Below are 22319 nucleotides of genomic sequence, written 5' to 3'. Positions count from 1 at the left end.
TAGCATTTACTACGTGTCTGGAGGTGTCTAAGCATCTTAACTCATTTAATTTTTATAACAATCCTATGAAATAAGTAATACTATTATCTTTACTTAAGGGATGAAGAAATGAGACACAGAGAGGTTCAGTAATTTTCCCAGAGTGACACAGCAAGTGGTGAAAATGGGATTCAAACCCAAGGCAGCCTTCTGGGAAAGTCAGTTCTCTTATCCACTACGCTTTGCCACTGTAAAGAACTTCTACAGTCCGAAGACTGAAATCATATCAGGTATCTTTTTGAATCACAAGGGTATGAAACTAGAAATAAATAACAGGACAAAAATTCACAAATATGTAGAAATTGAACACATGCCTGAATACCCACTGGGTCAAGGAAGAAATCAAAAGGGAAATAAAAAAATACCTTGAGACAAAAGCAAATGGAAACACAACATACTAAATCTTATGGGATACAGCAGAAGCAGTCTGGAGAGGTAAATGTATATTGATAAACTGCTATATCAGAAAAGAAGAAAGATCTCAAATAAATAATCTAATGTTACACTTTAAGGAACTAGAAAAAGAACAAACTAAGCCCAAAGGTAGCAAAAGAAAGGGAATAACAAATATTAGCACAGGAATAAATGAAGTAGAGACTAGAAAAACAATCAATGGAACTAGTTTGTTGAAAACATAAATGAAATCGACAAACCATTACCTAAGATAAAAAGAGTGAAGACTCAAATAAACAGGACCATAAATGAAGGATGAGATATTAGAACTTACACCACAAGGATACAAAGGATCACATAAAACTACTATGAAGCATTATATGCCAGTAAACTGATAATCTAGAAGTAAATACATTCCTACACACATAACCTGCTAAGACCGAATCATAAATAAACAGAAAGTCTGAGAAGACTAATAGTGAGTAAGGAGATTTAATCAATATCACAGGTCTCTCATCAAATAAAAGTCCCAGACTGGATGGCTTCCCTGGTGAATTCTCCCAAATATTTAAAGAACTAACATCAGTTCTTACCAGACTCTTCCAAAAAATCAAAGTGGAAGTAATACTTCCAAATTCATTTTACAAGTCTAGTATTACCCTGATACCAAAGCCAGACAAGGACATTACAAGAAAAGAAAACTACAGACCAACATCCCTGATGCATATAAATCCCAAAAATCCTCAACAAGATGCTAACTAGCTAATTGAATTCAACGGCTTACCAAATAGATGGAAACTGAGCCATTTGCTATTAAGATAGTCTAAAAATAAGAAGGGTTTAGAATGATGGTGCTGGATATAATGGTGTAGCATCTGTGACTTATATTTGTTGGATATCATTTTGTTAATGAGACTTATTTGCTCAAAGCCAAAAGCTCAAGTAAGTGCAGGTCTTCTTTGGTTTTGATACTGGAAGATGTTCTGGATATAAGATGAGTGTTCTTCCCCTCCCTGTTAGTATTTTTCTGGTCTATACTTCTTCTACTGCAACAATGCAAGATATAACCATAATGCCACAAGGAGTGCAGAATTCCTTCCACTGTACAGTATTCTTTAGATGTCCCTCTTAAGTCTTTAATCTGGGCTGTATATAGGTGATGACTGGAAGGTAGGGGCTAAACAGTCCAGAATTGTTTTTAAAAAAGATAGAAATAAATCATGGAGGTAACTATCTTTGAAATCTGGAATGAGCAAGAAAGCAATTTACCCTTTTTAACATGGGAACAATGACAGAAATATATTCTATTTAATTTTGGCATACATTTTATGTTTCTATATCTAAACACGTCTTACAGTTGTTCTTATTACCCTTAAGCTTTTCCAGTTGTTGGCACGTTTCCTGTTGTTGGCACGTTCTAGGTTTATAGCGCCTGTAAGTTACGAGTAGGATGCTTTGCCCATTTTTGGTCATTGTCCCACAGGGACCACTGCCTTTGTGTGGAATGCTGTTCGCTCCTACCTGAGTGTTGTAATTTCAGGGCAAAAGAAGTGAAATATTGATGTTAACCAGTTCAGCATGCTGTACTCTAAAAATCACTGGTTTCTGAGAAAACATAAAAGTTTTTCCTTACTGAGGTAGCCTTAAATGAGACATGAACCAGAAATGCTAACGTAAATTTTTATGTGTCAGATCAAATGACCTTTAAGAAAGGAAAGTGAGTGTGCCATATATACCAACTTAGTTATATATACCAACCTCAATTATAAAATTCTTAGGCTAGAAATGCAGTCTAAAACAGATGACAAAATAGAACCATGGCAGAAATAGGTATAATTTTTCTCTTCTTTCTAAGCCTATGTATTATACTGCTTTGCAGACTTACCAAGGACAGACCAATAAGCTCTAGGTGAATCTTTTACAAGATTATCTGGTAAAGTTAGCACTACTGGTTGAGATACTGTGGATCCTAGGAAATAGTAAAGTGAAATTATTAATTCAGATCTCTCATTTATTTTAAAAATCATGATTTTGACTTTGAATATAAGTTATCTTCTTGATTGTTAAATCACTTAATGTCTACTTATTGACTATTCCCAACTCTAAAATAATCAGAAAAAAGGTCAAAGAAATTCCTATAATTATAACTAATCATATTCACATAAACTCTTCATAATCAGTTACAATTTAACATATAATGAAACCTTAACTTTGGTGAGTACATTCCAATTTACTTTTGCACCTATTATTTAATTGGATTTTCACAAAACAACTTATAGGATGAATAGACTAGATGTTTTTCCTGCCTTGGTATAGAAGAGTATGCTTAGGCCAAAAGAAAATAAATTTGGAACATCACCTAATTGTAAGTGATAAAACACTGAATCTGAAAATACTCCACTACCTGTGTATGCTCCTTAAGGTGACAAAATATTGGAATATAAAATGAGATCTCTGGCTACTATTAACTCCAGGGGCCTCTAATATTTCCAACATTCAAACAAACAAATAAATGGTGGCAAAAGCAAAATAAATTAGATAATAGAAAGAAATCCAGTTGCAGTCTGGTACTATTTGTAGGGCAATTAATTGTTACAGTGTTGGAAACAAATATTTTTAGGCAATAGATGTGAGACAAAGCCCCAGATAGGTAATGGACTTCAGAAGATGTGGTAATCAGAAAAAAAGACTTGTCAGAATTTGGTTCAGAGGTGGGAGGATAAAATAAATGATAATAAAATACATTAGGTAGAGAAAATTCTTCTCTGGTTGGGTGCTTTTGACAGAACTTTTAGAGTCATAGTTACTATTTTTAATGACAAAATTAAGGCTTGGATGGGTAGAAATTAAATGGTAGAGAGAAGGGTTAAAGTCACGGATACTTGAATTTCTGAACTAGGGAACAGTCAATAAGGAAGAACTAAAAGTTTAAAATTTGCTTTGACTTGTGAAATTATTAAGTTTTATTACTTGAAAGTAATTTAATCTTTCCCAGTAGCCATGTTCTGAGAAGATGAATAATAAAACCCTTCATTCTAAAACAAAGACAAATAAAAGTGTCATTCAATATTGCCATGTCAGCAAAAACATGTAAAGGTGTCCACTTGCCATTTGTACAAATAAGTGAGCCCTGTGTCATCTCCTTTTCAATACCTTCAGGCTAATTGTTAGAAGAAGAAAAGAAAGTAGTCATGATTAATTTCATAATCAACAATATTCTGAATATTCAGCATATTCACAAATTAATAATAATGCCTAAATAGAACAAATCACCCTCAAAATTTATTCCAGATAGTGCATCTATGAATTATTAAGCCCAAGATAATGCAGAAATAAACCATTTGATTTTGCATGCTATACAATAAGCTGTGTTACCAAAATGAAAATCAAGGATTTTCATAAAGATCCTTCAAGCTCCAAAATTCTTTCCCTTTATTTCAAGACTATTATACAGTTGACTTTAAATATTCTTTGCATAAGTGGATGAAATGTGTATCTCCGGCCTTCTTTTCCAAATATTTGATTGAAATACTGTGTTTTATCTTTGGGTAAGTGGTTCACTCCTCTTTCCATGGGTTCTGAAAGCTATACTTTATGCTTCTTAATGGAGATAAATCTTTGAAATACAGACAGATTGTTTTCCTCAAGGCCCAAAAGTTTTACTTTGAAGTCATACCTCTACCAGCAAGGGTTTGATCAGTGTATCCCTCCAGCCAATGTCTGGAGCTGTAGATGACCCATTCCCACAGCCACTATTTTGCAGGGTTTCAGCAGTGACAGTGAGGTTGACTGTACCTTAAGTGGCATAAAATGTAAATGGCAGTTATTTCAATGAAGATATAAGGAGGCAGAAATCATTTTGAGCTCTCTGTTGAGGTAAATTGTTAAAATAATTGAAATTTGACAGGGGAGAGAATAAAATATGACCTGGAAAATAAACACTCTTGAAGTCAAGACTTGATTCCAACTCCCCACCCCTGTCCTCAGGCGTAACGGTCTTGGGTTGTGAAAGAGAATACCATCATAAGGAATGGAAGAATGGATAAGCGGTGGTGGTAAGTAATGGGTAAATTGCCTATCATAGACAAATAGTCCAACATGAGCTCTTAGGGGGATTTACAAAGGGATGTAAAAACATATAATAACTGTAAATCTTACCCAGTGTTTGAGGGGTAACCAGCCAAGTAAAGGATTTTTTCTCATTGCCACATATACAAATATCTTCATGTTCAGTTGAGAGAAGTCTGGCTTGGTAAATACTAGATGCTTTCAGTACAGTATTAACCTGTGAGGGCCCGATAAGGAAAGAGAGAGAAAAAGTGTTTAATCTTTTCCATACATAAACATAGCATAGTCACACAAGTCTGAGAAGTTAGAAAGGAAGTTCCTCGCCTTTCATATTTTCTGCTATGGAAAGAATGGTTTCCAAACCATGAGACCTTCAAAGTCTTACAACAGAGTTATAATTTGACCTTTGGCACTTAGTGACTAATTACTCTGAAAAACCAGTATTTAGGTCTTATATAATAATGCATTACCTCACAGAACTGCAGCGGAATAAGCAGAGGTTTTGGCCAGTTTGGGTTGACCAAGTTATCATAAGCTCTTGGGAGCCTGTTTTCTTTTTCTTTTCTGTAAATTGAGGACATTGTCATCTACAGTTCACAGCCATGTGTGCTATGGCAAATAGCAGATACAAAGCATCTAGAAGACTGCATTGCAACTCAGGCTCACAAAGAAAAACTCTACTAACAAGGAAGCAAAAACAAACTTTCCTGAATATGAAAAAAATGTACTTTTATTTTTTCCTAAAAAATAGCTTCCTAATAAACTGAATAGTTCGACCTGCTTGATTTTTTTTTTTTAAGTAAACAGTATCACTTAAAGTAAAATCTGTTGATTTGGTTTGTTACCTGGCACTTTGGACATGTCATTTTGTCCCTACTCTCTACTGACGTTCACCAAATAATTGGATGTCAACAAAAGGTTGGGTTTGGGGATCTCACCATATTGCAAACCATTGAAAGAGATGAGCTAATGCAAAAAACAAAGGCCACATTATTATTATAGATATAGTTGAAGTTTGTTATTTTGGTAAAAGTTAAAGAGATGGGAAACAAATGTGAGTGCTTATTATTTGCAGTGTATTGTGTAAGGCTTGTGGTTTACATTACCTCATTCAATTCTCATAAGGACCCAGCCAAATATGTATTACTAACAGCATTTTACACCAGATACACTGAGGCTGATGGAGATCAGTATCTTGTTCAAAGCAGCAGAACTAGACAGTGTAAAAACCAAGATACAAACCCACATAGAAATGGTGTGTGTGTTTTTTCTATTGTGAAATTGCTGGGGTTTTTTTTCCATAGCTATTGGTCAGCTCTCAAGAGCCTATGAAACCCCTAAGCTGTTGTGTATTTTGTATCTCCTCATGTATCCCAAAGGTAAACAAACTTAAAATCTAATTTGATAATATTCAGCGTAATTATTCACAAGGCTTCAAAAGGGTCTTATGCACAAAATTATTGAATACGTTGAAGAATCAAAAGTTCTAGGGATCTCTTCAATCATTTCCACCCACCCTCCCCTCACACACAATAATAAAAAGTAGCTTATACCATAGAGCTTAAGTTCTTTTATGTTCAGCCAGCCACCTAGGTATAATAATTTATACATCCAAATCACACATTGAGTGGTTGGTAGAGCTTGTTAATGTTTTTTAAAAACTTAGGAAGGAAAGACAAGTTCTTACCAAGTTCTGATCATCAGGCAACTGATATTTGAAGATAATTTACATAGGGAAGAACTTGCTATTTTACTAAGAAGAGCTGGTACCTGAATACAGCTTTTCAGATAGTTGAAGACATTGGCCTTCAGAGTGAATGCTTCTCCTCGAACCACCGAATAGGGCAGAGTGAGATCCACAAAGAAGGGCTGAAAAGCTGTCATGGAGACAGTTGGGGAGAGGCCAAATCCAGCTTTGTCATTCATGCAGAATCCACTGGCCTTCCATTGTGTAATTGTATCTGGAACAGTAAGTCTAAGGTTGGCTGCACCTGAGGAGCTAATAAAAGAGATAGCATACAGATTCACAGAGAAGCTGTCACCGTGTAACACATGTATAATTGGATCATTCCACTTCCTTGGAGCTCTACATTTCCTCCTTTGATGGTTCAATGGTCTGCTAAACTACAATAGGCAAATTCTCTCTCTTTTTATTTTTTATCCCATTCTTCCTCTGTTTTGCTCCATATCATACCTTATCTGTAAAGAAGCTTAACATTAAGCTTTTGTGTCCAGTGCATTAGTTTTCCTTACCTTTGAGTCATCTTTGACTCTACTGCTTCTTAATTGTGAGATCTCATCTTTTAATTCTATTTTAAATTTTATGATACTATGTATTTTCTTATAAACCCTGAACAATTATGAACCATTAAAATACTCGACATGGGCATTAATCTTTTACTTTCTTATAAAACACTGAGAAAGATACTTTCATCTCTGTGCATTTCTGTCTTTCGTTATCAGTAGACACTATAAGTGGTCTTTAACACCAAAATATTTGGAAATGTTTGAGTGAGCAGGAGACATGAATTAATGACTCATTTAATTTACTCAGAATATCTAAATTGGCAATTTGTTTAACTTTAGTTTACTTATAAGTCATTGCTATCACATTTATCCAACTTTACTGATAAGTATAAAACATGAGCCATATAATACGGTTTTTGTTTAAAGTATGCACATTAGCCTTATACTTGAAATTTTTATGGCACCTACTTAGAAATTTATTTTTTTCCAACCTCCTTTCCTCCTCTTCTTCCTTCCCTTTATTATTTCCTTTTTTCTTCCTCTTTTACATTTTCTTTTCTCCTCTTTCTCCTTTCTCCCTTACCTCCATATGTATTTGTTGAGTATTATGTTCATCATGTCATACAACAAAAATTTCAGTGTGCTTTATAGTCTCCTGTACAACTTTCCTTCCAACAACATCCAAGTTCTTATAAAAAAAAGTGATAAAACATAATAGAGTAAGAAAAAGAAATAAGGAAAAAATAAAAGGAGAAAGTGAAAGGAAGAAAAAAGAGAAGTTAGAATCCTATCACAGGCTCTGCAGAATTTTTGACACACTCTTAGTTTTCAGTCTTGGGGACATATTTATTTCCATAAGGCTGGCAAATATGAATGTTGTCTTTCATTCAGATAAAAAGAAAAGTTAAATGAAGAAAAACACAATTAAAAATACTCACTCAGTTGTAATAAGATTCCAAACCCAAGTTTCAGGAAATGATTTTCTCAGAGTTTCACCATGAAATTTACTCTTGAGGTCCGAACCTGTATAACCCTCTGAATGAATATAAAGAAATATCTATAAGAATGTTATCACCACAAAAAAAGGTAAGTATTTGAACTAATGGAAGTGTTAACTAATGATGTGATCATTTCACAGTACTTAAATGTATTGAAACATCACAGTATACTTCATAAATATATACAGTTATCTATCAATTAAAATTAAAATAAAACTTTAAAATAAAAAAGTAAAATTTTATCTGAAGAAAGGCAAAGCAACAAAAAAAATAATTAGTTATTTCATATCTAAAAAGTCAGATTTAACTTCTTAGCATTATGTTTTGAGGACAAGATTTAGTAATAATAGTAGCCATCATTTATTGAATTACTGCTATTTCTCAGTCATGATCAAAAATGCCTTTTACATATATAAACTCATTCAATCTTCATAATAAACTTCGACAAAACTTTGTCTATTTAGGCATGTCTTATGTTTGGTGAATAATATATGAACATTTCACAGATGTTTATTAAAAATTAAGATATTATAAATTATTCATCCCTGAAATAATCTATCAGTGATATTTTGTTATATTGTACCTAAAAACACATTACATGAGTAATATGAAAATACACTATCCTACAAAATAATTAAAAGATTAAAAATAGGCCGGGCGCGGTGGCTCACGCCTGTAATCCCAGCACTTTGGGAGGCCGAGGCGGGCGGATCACGAGGTCAGGAGATCGAGACCATCCTGGCTAACACAGTGAAACCCCATCTCTACTAAAAATACAAAAAATTAGCTGGGTGTGGTGGTGGCTGCCTGTAGTCCCAGCTACTGGGGAGGCTCAGGCAGGAGAATGGCATGAACCCAGGAGCAGAGCTTGCAGTGAGCCGAGATTGCACCACTTCACTCCAGCCTGGGCGACAGAGCAAGACTCCGTCTCACAAATAAATAAATAAATAAATAAATAAGTAAAATAAAATAAAATAAAATAAAATAAACTTTCTCTTTGACCTCTACCACTAATTCTCACTTCATCTGAATATCTTAATAACACAATGCTCATTTTAAATTATTTTTCTTATTATTCAGTTTCCTGTTTAGCCTGCTAATGTAAATTCCTTGGGTTACTGTTTGTGTACCATCTTTCATAGTCTTTCAAAGTATAAATATTGCTTAGAGGTCTATAAGACTTCAATGTGAAAACTTATTCAATAGGAGGTTGCACGGGTAAACTTCAAATTGCAACAGCTTTATGACTCTTTATTTCCAGTTTTGGCTGTGGGCCTGCAGCCATTCCACAGTTCCAGCCCCCATGCATGTGTAGATGTATAATGGTATATTTCTGGTCTCAATCACAACTGGGCTGCATAGTTTCAGCACTTAATATCGGCCTATTGGATTTGTTCAGGACTACTGCAAATCAGTGCTAGCTAAAGCTATTAGTTGTTTGCTGGTTTTAGGAATAACCTTGTATACAGACTATGATCTGTGTTGATTTATTTTTCCTAATTTTCACCTATCTTTATACTTATCAATAAACAAATGTATAATACACATTATATATTACTTATTTAAAATATATTATATAAAATATTTTTATATAATAAAATATATAACACATACAAATATAAAATATATAACAAAATATATTTTATATACTATATAATATATAAAAATTTAATATATTATATATACAAATATATAATACATACAATATACAAATATTTAAATATTATTTGCTGCCCTCTTCCTGAAGCATCCCTTCCCTCCATTTTCTAGCACTCTAATGTATTTTGTATATATCCTGGATCTATACAAAATTTTCATCAATATGTAATTTTGCTTAGTATGTTTATTTTAAACTCGTGTAAATAATTTTATAATTTAGATATGACTATGTTTCTTACTTTTCCCACTTCAAACTTCATTCTTAAAATTTACTTATGTTATTTCTTAGTGCTTCCCAATATTCCATAGCCTGTATTTACCACATATTACTTAATCCATCCCTTTAGTTATGGTCACCTAGGTTGTCTCCATTCCATGCTAGTACAACCAACAATGCACCAAATATTACATAGTGTGCATCTCCTCGTATGGACTTGAGTTGCAGGTCTTGGTGTTTATGCCAAGAAGTTTAATTGCTATGTTTGAATGTTTATGCCAAGAAGTTTAATTGCTGTGTTTGAAGGTGCATGCCTATTAATTTGAGTACTACAAGACCCCACATGATGTCTGTACCACTTTATAATCCCACCAATAGTACATACAGTGCTCCCATCTGTCTTGTTTGAATAACAATTACCATTTGAATTTTCTTTCTTTTCACCATTGGCGGATGTGTTAACTGGCTTCTTGATGTTCATTTAAATTTTTTTCTGATTATTAGTGAAGTTAAATATTTCTCCATATCATTCCTATCTATTTGGTTTCCCTTTTTTGTATCATGTCTTTATATTTTTTGCCTATTTTTAAATATTACCGGACTTTTCTGCACAGTCTTTGATCAGGTTTCTGATTGAAGGTCACTTCTTCATAGAGGTTTTCTCTGACTATCTTATTTAAAATAGCATCCTGATGTTCTGCTCTTTTCCGTTAACTTGTTTTATTTTCCATACAGTAGTTCTTTGAGAGACAGTAACTCACAATAGAGAAACATGGACTTTGGGATCAGAACGTCTGGATTATAATCCCACCTCTGTTATTTAGCATCTGTTACATTGGACAAGTTACTTAACCTGCCTAAGCTTCATTTTTCTCATTGACAAATTGCAGATAAGAGCTTCTAATCTATAGACTATGATGAATAAATGGATTGACATTTGTAAAATGCCTAGATGTAGCAACAATTCAGGAAAGATTAACTATCAGAGCACTTATTACCATCTGAAATTATGCCATTGATATAGTTTGAATATTTGTCCCCTCAAATCTCATGTTGAAATGGTATCCCCAATGTCGGAGGTGGGGCCTGGCAGGAAGTGTTTGGGTCATGGGGGCAGATCCTGCATTGCTTGGTGCTGTTCTTTTAATGTTGAGTGGCTTCTTGTGAGATCTGATTGTTGAAAAGGGTGTGACACCTCTCCTCTTCTTGCCCCCATACCGGCCACAGGAGACATTTGCTCCCCCTTGTCTTGCACCGTGACTGTACATTTTCTGAGGCCTGCCCAGAAACCTAGCAGATGCCAGCACCATGTTCCCTGTACAGCCTGCAAAACCATGAGCCAATTAAACCTATTTTCTTTCTTTCTTTCTTTTTTTTTTTTTGAAATGGAGTTTTGCTTTTGTTACCCAAGCTGGAGTGCAATGGCACAATCTCAGCTCACTGCAACCTCTGCCTCCTGGGTTCAAGCGATTCTCCTGTCTCAGCCTCCCAAGTAGCTGGGATTACAGGCGCACACCACTACTCCTGGCTAATTTTTTGTATCTTTAGTAGAAATGGGGTTTCACCATGTTAGCCAGGCTGGTCTCAAACTCCTGACCGCAAGTGATCTGTCTGCCTCAGCCTTCCAAAGTGCTGGGATTACAGGCATGAGCCACTGCATCTGGCCCCTATTTTCTTTATAAATTACCCAGCCTCAAGAATTTCTTTATAGCAACACAAGAAATATACAAATGACAATATGTAGTCATTTGTACATTGTCTACATCCCAAATTCAATGTAAATTTCATGAGCATAAAGATTTACCTGCATTATTCTCACTGTATTTCTAACATCTGATATGACAGGCACATTAAATGAATTAATTGACAAAGCAAAAGAAAATAATCACCTCCCTTCTTTTCCCAATCAGTTTAAAAGCATTAAGAGATTATAACCTGTCACCTGCCCTTCACATTATACTGTGACTTACCTAAGGATATGTAATCAGTATAGTCAAGATGGTTAGAGTCCTTGCACAATACTGGTTTCCGGAGGTGAGAGTTGGTAAAAATCTTTAATCCCATTGCCTTTTAAGATAAAATCAAATTTTAGGTCACATAACAGCCTAGACTAGCAGTTTGAACTGGTTTTTTGTTCTACGTATATTTTCAATTTCCACTTATTTATTTCTCCATCTCTAATTGTCATATATTTAGAGATACTTCGCTGACATTTCCTAAATTTCGTGTCTTTGAGTTCCTTAGTTTCTCTAATTCTAATGGCTTTTGCTCTGTTTTCCTAATCAAGAGTTGTTGATGAAAACCTTTAAATAAGAGAGGACAAAAAAAGACATCTCATATCTTACCCCACTATACTTTCACTGCTTTGAATTTGGCATTTTTATTGAACTAGGGACAGTATGTCACTTATATACACTTTAATTATAGTAGAATACTTTCAAATAGTAGAAATTGAATTTGTGGGTAGATGTAGGAGCAAAATGGGGATTTATATTAGACCCCAGTATATAATGTGCATAATATTATGTCAGGAAAGCTGATAATTCCCTCACATATTAGTTCTTTTTCTAATAGTACTATTAATTATTTAAAATATTATAGCTTTATAATGAAGTTACAATAATCTCATTATAACTTTACCTTATTATAACAAATTATAATAAACTTATAACTTTATAACTTTATAATAATTTTTAAATAAAATTATATTAATACAACTTTAAAAAATATATTGACTTCATAATAATTTATTATAACTATATAAAATAGGCATTATAACTTTATAATATAACTATTATATAATTATAACTATAATATAATAATAACTTTATCAGGTCTTTTTGCTATTATAACATTCTTTGAGATATTATTTCTCAGATATTAGTACTAATTGTAAATTTGTACTCTAAGAATTCTGACATTAAAAATCCACACCATGAATATTTCTATTTATTTATATATTGTCACGTATATTCACCGTTTTAAGACATAGTTGTCTTACCTTCAGAAGGTCATAGGCATCTTTTCCAAAGTCAGCCCATGCAGGTGTGTAATAAATTCCATTGTAAAGGATATGTTCATCTTTAAGACATGGCACTTTAAGGCCATCTTCTAAGTTAAGTCCTCTGAAATAATAGCCATGTAGTTCCCTGGAATATAGCTGACTATACACCTGGATGGTAGAAGAAAATAAACTGTATTTTTTTTATAGAAAACAATTCATTTTTCCTCACAAGCAGTATATAAACAACCTATATAATCCTATGAATATCCTATATAGAACTGTCATCAGACCTATACCAAATACACACATATTGAGAAAGTATAGGATCTTAGATCTGTCAAAACTTTGAAATACTATTTAATCAGTTAAATAATTGCTGGCTAAATCACATTAAAACTAACAAAAAGTACACGGATTTTAATACATTCCAGATAAAGGCACCGCTGAATACTCTTTGAGGACTCATTCAAGGACATTGTTAGAGAACGTTCTTGGTTAATTTACTAAATCTCCCTGAGCCTAAGATTAGACATTAATCAAAATGGGAATACCGCATTAGTTCTATAGGGTTGATTAATATGAGAATAAAATTAAATAATAGCTATGGGAATACTCAGTAGAGCAAGTGTCAAATAGTAGACATTTAGCAACTGTTATTTATTTTTTAAAGTGCTGCTCACTTTTTCCATAAGAGAATTAGTATAATTGGAGTAGAATCATTTTACGTGATTTCTAACCTAAAATATTTTTTATTCCTGGAACTCTGGGCAATTTCTTTCTCCTCTAGTTTATTTAAGGTAACCTGTTTTTATCCAAACGTAAAGACATGAAACTATACCGTTGGTGGTAAACAAAGGTGGTTTTAATTACTCACACTTTGTGCTGACAGCTGACCATAACTCCTTAGCAGCAATACACTCTGGTCTACAGCCCACAGAGCACAAAGAGAGTTTGAAGCCGCCGAGACTTGAAGATTGACATTGGATCCTGGTAAACCTTTTTCTTTAGAAAAATTTAAGTTGACCTGAAAATGAAAATAAACAAAAGGGCAAAAGGAAGGCAAGCCATCTGAGAAGAATCATCTTTTAGGCTATTCTTAACTTTTTTAAAAAACACACACATTTTTCATTTTGCAAGTCTACGAAAAATTGGGAGTTTAAACCCAACACTCTCTTAAGTTCTCCTTGGTTTTCCCCAAAATTAAAAAAGAATAATTTTTGTCACCCACCTGATGTTTGAAGCATTTCTCAATTTGGAACTGGGTGCTGTCAGTGACCATTTCTCCTCCAGGATGCAAGCTATAGACAAGCATATCTACTGAGGGCGCTAACTCAGGGCTAACGTCTATAGAAATGGAAAATATGCCCTTCCTCCCTGTGAAAAGAAAATTTCAAACCGAAAAAGTGCTGTGGTGAGATAGTTAACTGTCATCTTGTAGAAATCCTCCACTGAATTTCTAGCCATCCTACCCACTGCCAAAGAGACTGCCCCGACCCAGCAAATTTAATTTATAAAGCATTTCTAGGAGGGGTTCATAGCCTATTCCATAAATTATAAAAGAAAGAAATAGTTGAACATTTCTTATTACCTTTCAAACTTCAGTCTACTTTTGTTTCTTTTAAAAAATCCCTTCTTGTTTGAATGTAAAAATACTTACCTGTCTTTCTTGAAAGAGAAAGGGAAGGATCAATGACCCTTTTGCATTATAGTAGTGTTTGGAATATAATAACAATATAGTTTGGAATATAATTAACAATATATTAATAGTCAATTAATATAATTAATTATTAATTAAATTAAATATTAATTAAATTAATTAATTAATATTATTAATTAACTATTAATTAAGTAATTATTTTTTCATTTGGCATTGTGCCTATTTACATGTCTTTATATGGTCCCCAAGGGTAGTTTGGCGGGCAGTAAATAAACAGTCCTAAAATGCGAGGACTGTGACTTTTAAAGAAAAATGTAAAATATATCCCAGTTAAAGCATTCTATTTGTATTAAATTATATGCTAAAATTAGAGGCCTCACCATTTTCATTGATCTCAATTTTCTGTTGCCCATGAAGAACGATTACACCTTTTGAAATCACCTAGGAAAATGAAAATATAATGATAAAGTTTAGAGAACAAAAAGAAATTTCATTTAATTATAAATGAATGTGATTTACCTCCTTTTCTTGTCTGAGCAATACTATTGACATGTTTACTAGTAAACTCAGGTTACCAGTAAACAAGCATATGACTCTAATAGCTATATTCAAGAGAATTTAGGAGTCACAGATAAACTTGCTATAAAGCAATTTAAGGTTCCACATTCCAAAACCGTTTTCGAAGACCAATAAAACAACTTTTTATTCATATTTGTAAATGCTGAATTACATCTAAATTTATTTACTTTAGTGAAACAAAGCTACACAAAGCATTAAGAGTCTCCCAGTGCTTGTTTGGTTTTCTGAAAGGTGTGTTTGATATGCAAGGTATAAGCAAGGCCTGTTCATCCATCTCCACCCAAAATTTAAAGAAAAGAAAATAAAGTAGCAAGTTGGGGGTGCGCCAGAAAAACGCTTCTCTCACTTCACCTTTATCAGCAACTGTGTTCAAATTTGCATCAGCAGACTTTTATTATGACCTCTAAAGTGCACACAAAGGCTGGAGACTTGAAATCTAGTACAAACTCCTTGAATTTTTAAATTACAATTTTAGAATATTATTTTAAAAGATGCTGAGACTTGCAGATAATTTAAAGCTTCCATAAGATCTTGCAGCTTGAAATTGCTGGAGTTGGTACTCCTAGTCCGTTGAATATTTCACTGAATATTAAAATTGCTTTAAATCTCTGAAGTGCCAGGTTTGGGTTATTCGTTCATAAAAAAAGAACTGAGCCTCAACTAGCTGGAAGATATTGTTTTGGGAACTAGAACATTTGCAAAAAGGCATAAAGCTGAAAGTTTAATGAGCCTGAGAGGTCTTAGCACTGTTGGCTATATTAACTCATTGACTTCTCAAAACAGAAAGACAGCTCTTGTAACAGATGAGTAAACTGAAGAGGCACACAGAGGCACTGATATTTGTCAGGCCACACAATTAAGAAAAAAGCTTAAAAGCTGAGTATCAAATTAATTACTGAAAGCCTGAGAATCAAATTAATTCAGCCTCTATCCATTCATTCTAAAATATTATATTGAGGGTTTTCTCTGTGATGTACACCCTGCTGGGCAGAATTAAAGTCCACCCAGCCTATTATGAAGGAATATGTAGGAGAAGACTTGAATTGTCTAGGAGATTAGACAGTTTCATTTAAGCCAGGAGATGCATGCTGAGGAGGAATCAGCTCGGAAAATGAGGTGCAGGCAGGTTGGGAGCTGCGGTAGCAAATGGGAACAAAGATTGTTATGGGCAGAAGGCAAAACCTGTGGGAGGCTTCTGAGCCAGAAAAGCATATGGCTTGTCCAAGAAAATGAAAGCCCTCTGTGTCTGCAATACAGAAGGCTGAAGTGTAGAATGATGCAAAATGAAGCTGGTGAGCTTCACAGGTGCAGACCAGATACAGTCTTGCAGGCAAAAGAAAGGAGTCTGGTATTTGTTTTAATAGAAAGAGGCACTCATTAACTGTACTTCAATTAGGAGAGTGAAATAATCCTAATTGCTTTTGAAAAAAACCACTCTAGATTTCCAGAAGAAAAGGAGGGAGGAAGGAACGAGGGAGGGAGGAAGAAAAAGGCTATTAGGAGACTCATTTAAAATGGAAATGAAGTAAAGTAATTGCAAAGCCCTTATCAGATCAGAGAGGGGCAAATCTAAGCTATTTCAAGAGGGAAGCTGATGACAAGTAAATCAATTCACACCACAGACCTGCGAAATGGCTCAGCTCTGCATTGGGAAGTATTGGACATTAAGACGATCAGAGGTGTGGCCAGAAAAGAAGGCAAAAGTCAGGGGCATGTGGGCCTGTCTTTATAAAAACTAGTTAAGAGGTTTAGCTTCTCACTCCAAGGATGCCTGGTATTTCTCACACCCCAATATGGCAATATTATTGTTGACATGTTGAAGAATTTCTGTACCGGTTGGTAAAGAGCCACTTCCTTGAGCTCCCCAGAGTCCCCTCCTTGCTTCCCTAGAACCTCTCCTCCACAACTAGCTCCTCCCACTCCCACCACTTTGCCTCCAGTCTAAATGAGCCATGCTTGGCTTAGCTAAGGGCTTCAGTGGAATTTGGACTCACACCTTTTCTGATGGTTTGGTGTCCATACCTTGCTGGTTTGAAATATTTTAATGTTTATGGAAATGATGAAGGAAAGAAACATGCGAGAGATAATATAATGAAAAAGTGATAGAAATTGGCGAAAAAAAGAAGTATCAAAAGATTATGCCAGAATTCTAAGTTTGAAAAATGTGAGAAATCATGTGGTACTACTTTCACTCTTCATGTAGATAGCCTCAAACACCTTTAGTTCTCAGAATAATACACTTCAGACATCTTTGACCTCTTATATTATTTCCTAAAATAAGCTTAAATGTGTTTCTCATATCCTCTAATCATCCAGAAAACTCCTATTCATCCTACAAAACCCTACTTAGGCATATTCTCTTTATGTATTTTTCCTTAAAAATATGTATATACATATAAATGTAAACATATAGGTATATATCTTTTTCCTAAACTAGTGGTTGTCAAATTTTAATGTGCTTCAGAATCACCTGGAGGACAAGATTTCTAACTTATTCCCAGAATTTTTTTTTTCTTTTCTTTTTTGTTTTGGAGATGGAGTCTTGCTCTGTCACCCAGGCTGGAGTGCAGTGGCCGGATCTCAGCTCACTGCAAGCTCCGCCTCCCGGGTTCACGCCATTCTCCTGCCTCAGCCTCCCGAGTAGCTGGGACTACAGGTGCCCGCCACCATGCCCGGCTAATTCTTTTTGTATTTTTAGTAGAGACGGGGTTTCACCATGTTAGCCAAAGTGGTCTTGATCTCCTGACCTCGTGATCCATCCGCCTTGGCCTCCCAAAGTGTTGGGATTACAGGCGTGAGCCACCGCACCCAGCCACTTGAATTCCCAGAATTTCTAACTTATTCCCAGGTGATGCTGATACTGCTACTCTAGGAAATATACTCTGGCAATCACTGTTCTAAACTCTAGCTAGAGTTAATCATTCATTTTTCTGTAATACCTTAGTGGCCATACATGTTTCATTTGTTACACTTATGTAATTCTAATTTATGTTTTGTCCCCAGTTATACTTTTTCTATTTTTTCTATTGTTACAATTGCTAATACAGTACCTGGAATATGAAAAAGATTCAGTAAGTGTTGGCCTATTGAGTTAATTCATGTTTCATTAATTTTATATCATCTTCATAAATCTCAGTGAAGTATCATGCATCCATTTAGACAGTGTAAAATATTCCATAATAGCAATATATTAAAATCAAACTAATATTTAATATCTTTTGTGTGCCAGAAGTTGGGCAAAGGGTTTATATGTATTACTAAATAATTATCTTGATGATTAGATAATATATTACAAAATTAGACAATATATTACAAAAAATTAACATTCACTAGAGGTTTAAGTGACTTCCAAAAAGTAACACAAAGCTAGTACGTATCAGAACTATGATTTGATCCCAGCTATGTCCAAATAGAAATGGGTAACTCTGAAGAAAGGGTCTGAGAATGACAGCATGCATACGGGTTGTGGTGGCAGGGCCTTTTCCCTCCTTTCTTAAAAATAGATACCAGTTAGATAAGTTTTATCATTTATGTTTACTTTGAGCTTCCTCGTGGCATACAGGTACAGGGATTTCATTAGGTTCAAAGAAGTTTTAAAGAAAAGAAACAAATTTGGTTGTGGAAGAATATTTTCAGTTCATACCAAATAATTGAAGTTTGCTGTGTAGGTTTTGTCTTCAAAGTCTTCCATATTGAGAATGTAGTGCACTAGCACCCTCTTCTGCTGGTTGCATCTCAGTTCTTCCATCTCTTGGACAATCTTTAGGAAGCTGTTAGTCTTGGAGTAAAATCGGTATGCAAAGTACTCAGGCTGAGGGTATTGAGGCAATACCCAGCCATGAGCCTCACAATTTTCATTGGCCTTGTAGGCTGCCTAGACAAAAAATCAAATTTATGGGTATTTTAGGATAAAGAGAAAGGATGAGTGAAAGAATATTTGATAAGATGGTTTATTGTCATGCTGCTTTATCTCTACAAAAACATTTTATAGCCGTTCTACATTAAGTCTAAGCCAATTCCCCATTTTCTGGTTATACTCTAGAGTGACCACTATGGTTTCTACAACTTAGTCTATTCAAGTCCTAGTTAAATAATATTACATTAAATATTTTACTGTATTTTTTACTATAATTATACTTTTGCTAGAATGTAGATTGCTATATCTCCCTCACTATAGTATGAAGAACCTATGAGTGCAAAAGTTTACCTTGCTACTGACAACATAATATGAAGTTTTACTGAAAGATGGGAAAGTTTTTTTTTTTTTTTTTTTTTTTTTTGAGACCGAGTCTCGGTCTGTCGCCCAGGCTGGAGTGCAGTGGTGCGATCTCGGCTCACTGCAAGCTCCGCCTCCCGGGTTCACGCCATTCTCCTGCCTCAGCCTCCGGAGCAGCTGGGACTACAGGTGCCCGACACCACGACCGGCTAATTTTTTGTATTTTTAGTAGAGACGGGGTTTCACCGTGTTAGCCAGGATGGTCTCAATCTCCTGACCCTGTGATCCGCCTGCCTCGGCCTCCAAAAGTGCTGGGATTACAGGCCTGAGCCACCGCGACTGGACGGGAAAGTTTTATGAAATACAGTAAGGAGTTTACTCTGACCATAGTAATTTACCATTATCAACACAAAAAGTCTGAGGAGTCCTTTAAAAATATCTAAGAAAGATTGATATATAATTATTACAGATAGTAGTTTACTTCTCTCTTGAATATATCCAGAGAAATTCTTTACATTATTCCAAGGTAATACATTACAGGACTTCTCAAGTATTTCCTTCTATAAAAACACAATTCTCATTCTATTTCTGTAATAAAAGTGAAGCGTTGCTTATTTTCAGCTAATTCTCCTTTATACAATTTAATATGTATGCTATCCATCCTTTTCCCAGGACTCTTAAAATAATTTTAATCTGCTTTTCATAGGGTCTATATTCTTAATATTTAACCATTTTTCAGTACTCTAGATTCATACCGAGATGTATCTTTTCATTTCTGTTCCATAAAAATAATCTCGCATAGACCTAAACCTTAGCAAGCCAGTGCAGTTTTTTTGTTTGCTTGTTTGTTTTTGTTTTACTTGCCTTTGGTTTAACTTACTTTCAAGGTGATATTTGGGTATGTAAACGTAGATGTGTCCAAGAAAAACTGAGCGATGCCGTTTACATCTGTGGTGTAGTTGCCCACAACTTTGTCCTTCAGATGCAACTGGACAACTTCATTTGGGATTGGAGAGTTGTCTGAATTAAGCAATTTAATCTGTACAGGAGGAAGAAAATACATTTCTGAAGCAGGTAGTAAATTTGGGAATCCATGTTGATGGCATTTGCCAAGGTTCTATCATGGGGACCCCCGCTCTCCGTATGCACTTGCTGGGAGGCTTCATCTACTCCTGCTGAATGTATGACATGCACCATTAATACACTAAAGAGCCTAAACTCTGTTTCTCCTGCCCACAAAGATCTCTGAAAACTCAGGCTCATATCATTAACTACCCTGAATTATTTTTTATAATAAAAATGCTACAGAAACCCTCAAATTGGAATGATTTATTACTGTGCCCACACTTCCCTTTTTTCTCTTTCTCTTATTTATCTCAGTGAATACCTCAACCATTCACTTATTACTGAAGTCAAATATCTAGAGACATCCTAGACTTATTTTCTTTTTCCTATAATTTTCAATTGTTGATAAAATATTTTCAATTGTATCTTTTTAACATTTTCTGTTTCCAACTGATCACATTCGTTCCTGTTGCTATTCCTTATATCAATTTCTTATCTTTTATCCCTCATACATCTTCTGTTTTTTCTATCTAGTCTCTGTTTCCTGTATTGCTTTTGCTTGTTCTTTCTCTATACTGGCATCAAACCAAATTTTCTAGAATGCAAAATTTAGCATCATTCTCCCTAAAACATTGTAGTGACTGCTCTGATAGGCCATGGTTGTTCACTAGAAATCTCTTTCTAATCCTCTTACTAGTACAGGCAATGATTGCTTTAAAAAGTACCTTCTGAAATTGTATTATATGTAGTAGATACAATGCCTGCATCAGTATCTATGCCAGTTTGAAGCCTTTAAAGGCAACCTTCTTAGCAACATCAAGGCCACAATAACCAGACAAAAACTGTCTGAGACATCCTTTTTTTTAGCTCAGTCCGTTTCTGCAAAACCACTTCTGCTTTGAGCCTTTCATCTTATTTCTGCCACTTATCATTTTCCTGCTGGTCCAAGCAAACACAATCCTTTTTTCTTGCTCAGCATCTATAGACTGATGCCTCATTTGCACCATCTACACAGATTTTGAATGTAGTTTCATCTCACAGCTTGATCTTGTGAGAAAAATTCAACTTGTCTCAGCAATCCATAGGCCACAGACACATGACACCATGCCTTTAGGATCACACAGAGGTTTGCTCTAATTTTAGTACACCTAGACTAGAAAGATCCTTTGAGTCCCTTCTAGTCACAGGAAGATGAACAAGCCGTATGATTTCTGGGCACTTTCCTTTCTGTCTTTGTCCCCAAACCCAAATAGTGACCAAGTGATGACACCAGGCCCGTTATCAACTGCTGGGGCCAGGCATGCAGGACTTCATTAGCAGATGTTTCTTGTGGCAGAGGTATTTGTCATATGTCCTACAATTTTAAACAGTATCCAGCCATCCATGGATGCTGCTACTGTCTCTTATGAAGGAATTCCCTTGCTAGCTCTCTGCCTTGCCCAGCTTCCTATGTTCAAATATGTTACTCTTGGAGTCATACCTCTGAAGTCTTGAACTTTGTAGGGGATATTTAAAAAGCAGATAGTACCTCTATTCTGGCAATAAAGCTTACCCTTCAAAAGTGCTCCCTAGCAATACTGAGCCACGTGTTTGATGACCCTTATGACACAACACATGGCCAGATAAACCATTTTTAATTTCCAGTAATGCAGCTACTATAGTGACTCACTCTATCACAGAGAAACCAGCCCCTTTTCCAAAAGTAGAACAGGAATGACTTGTTTCTCCTGGCACATCTCCTGGAAGTGATCAGAACATTCACCACTGTGAAATGGCCAAAAATCCAAAAGATACTACTTTATACAACCAAGTTTTGAACTAAAACATTTTATTGTTTGAGACTCACATCTGTTTATAGCTGCCATTGGTCTCCCTAAAATGATCAAGGAAATAAGAGCTCTTATACACGAGTTTTCAAGAACTAATTCCTTCAAATGCTAATGAAGAGGGTGTGTCCAGGCAGGACACTGTACCTGCATTACAATATATTAATAACAGACTACTTTGTCCACGGGGATGCCTGATTCATGTAGGTACCACCTATCCCCTACCACCCCGATAAATTATTACAAACCTCAGCTGGCTTTCCCAGCTCTCCTCTATAGGAAAAGATGTCTTGAAGTTCTTGATTATAGGATAAGATAATACGATACCTTGAAGTGTCAAAAAGCTTTGAG

The 22319-nt window shown here is 35.0% G+C and overlaps 1 protein-coding gene across 3 annotated transcripts in view; it reads right to left on the bottom strand.

The window, feature by feature from the left end:
* The window catches only part of LOC104672833 (ovostatin-like), a 133334-nt gene that overhangs the window by 15557 nt on the left and 95458 nt on the right, over positions 1-22319 (bottom strand). For all 3 annotated transcript variants that reach the window (XR_004059572.1, XM_030938899.1, XM_030938898.1), the window contains exons 11-23: positions 19958-20116; positions 18505-18735; positions 14663-14723; positions 13854-13999; positions 13500-13649; positions 12623-12793; positions 11592-11688; positions 7686-7782; positions 6271-6499; positions 4591-4717; positions 4109-4227; positions 3541-3592; positions 2318-2401 (exon numbers count right to left, since the gene is read on the bottom strand). Coding sequence is in view for 2 of the 3 variants with exons in the window: in XM_030938899.1 (XP_030794759.1) it covers positions 2318-2401; positions 3541-3592; positions 4109-4227; positions 4591-4717; positions 6271-6499; positions 7686-7782; positions 11592-11688; positions 12623-12793; positions 13500-13649; positions 13854-13999; positions 14663-14723; positions 18505-18735; positions 19958-20116 (1723 nt within the window). In the remaining variant the exon portion in view is untranslated. The remainder of the gene's footprint in view (positions 1-2317; positions 2402-3540; positions 3593-4108; positions 4228-4590; positions 4718-6270; positions 6500-7685; positions 7783-11591; positions 11689-12622; positions 12794-13499; positions 13650-13853; positions 14000-14662; positions 14724-18504; positions 18736-19957; positions 20117-22319) is intronic.

Source organism: Rhinopithecus roxellana, chromosome 10 (assembly GCF_007565055.1).
Source record: "Rhinopithecus roxellana isolate Shanxi Qingling chromosome 10, ASM756505v1, whole genome shotgun sequence".
NCBI lineage: Eukaryota > Metazoa > Chordata > Mammalia > Primates > Cercopithecidae > Rhinopithecus > Rhinopithecus roxellana.
This window is presented reverse-complemented; position numbering and strand designations above follow the sequence as displayed.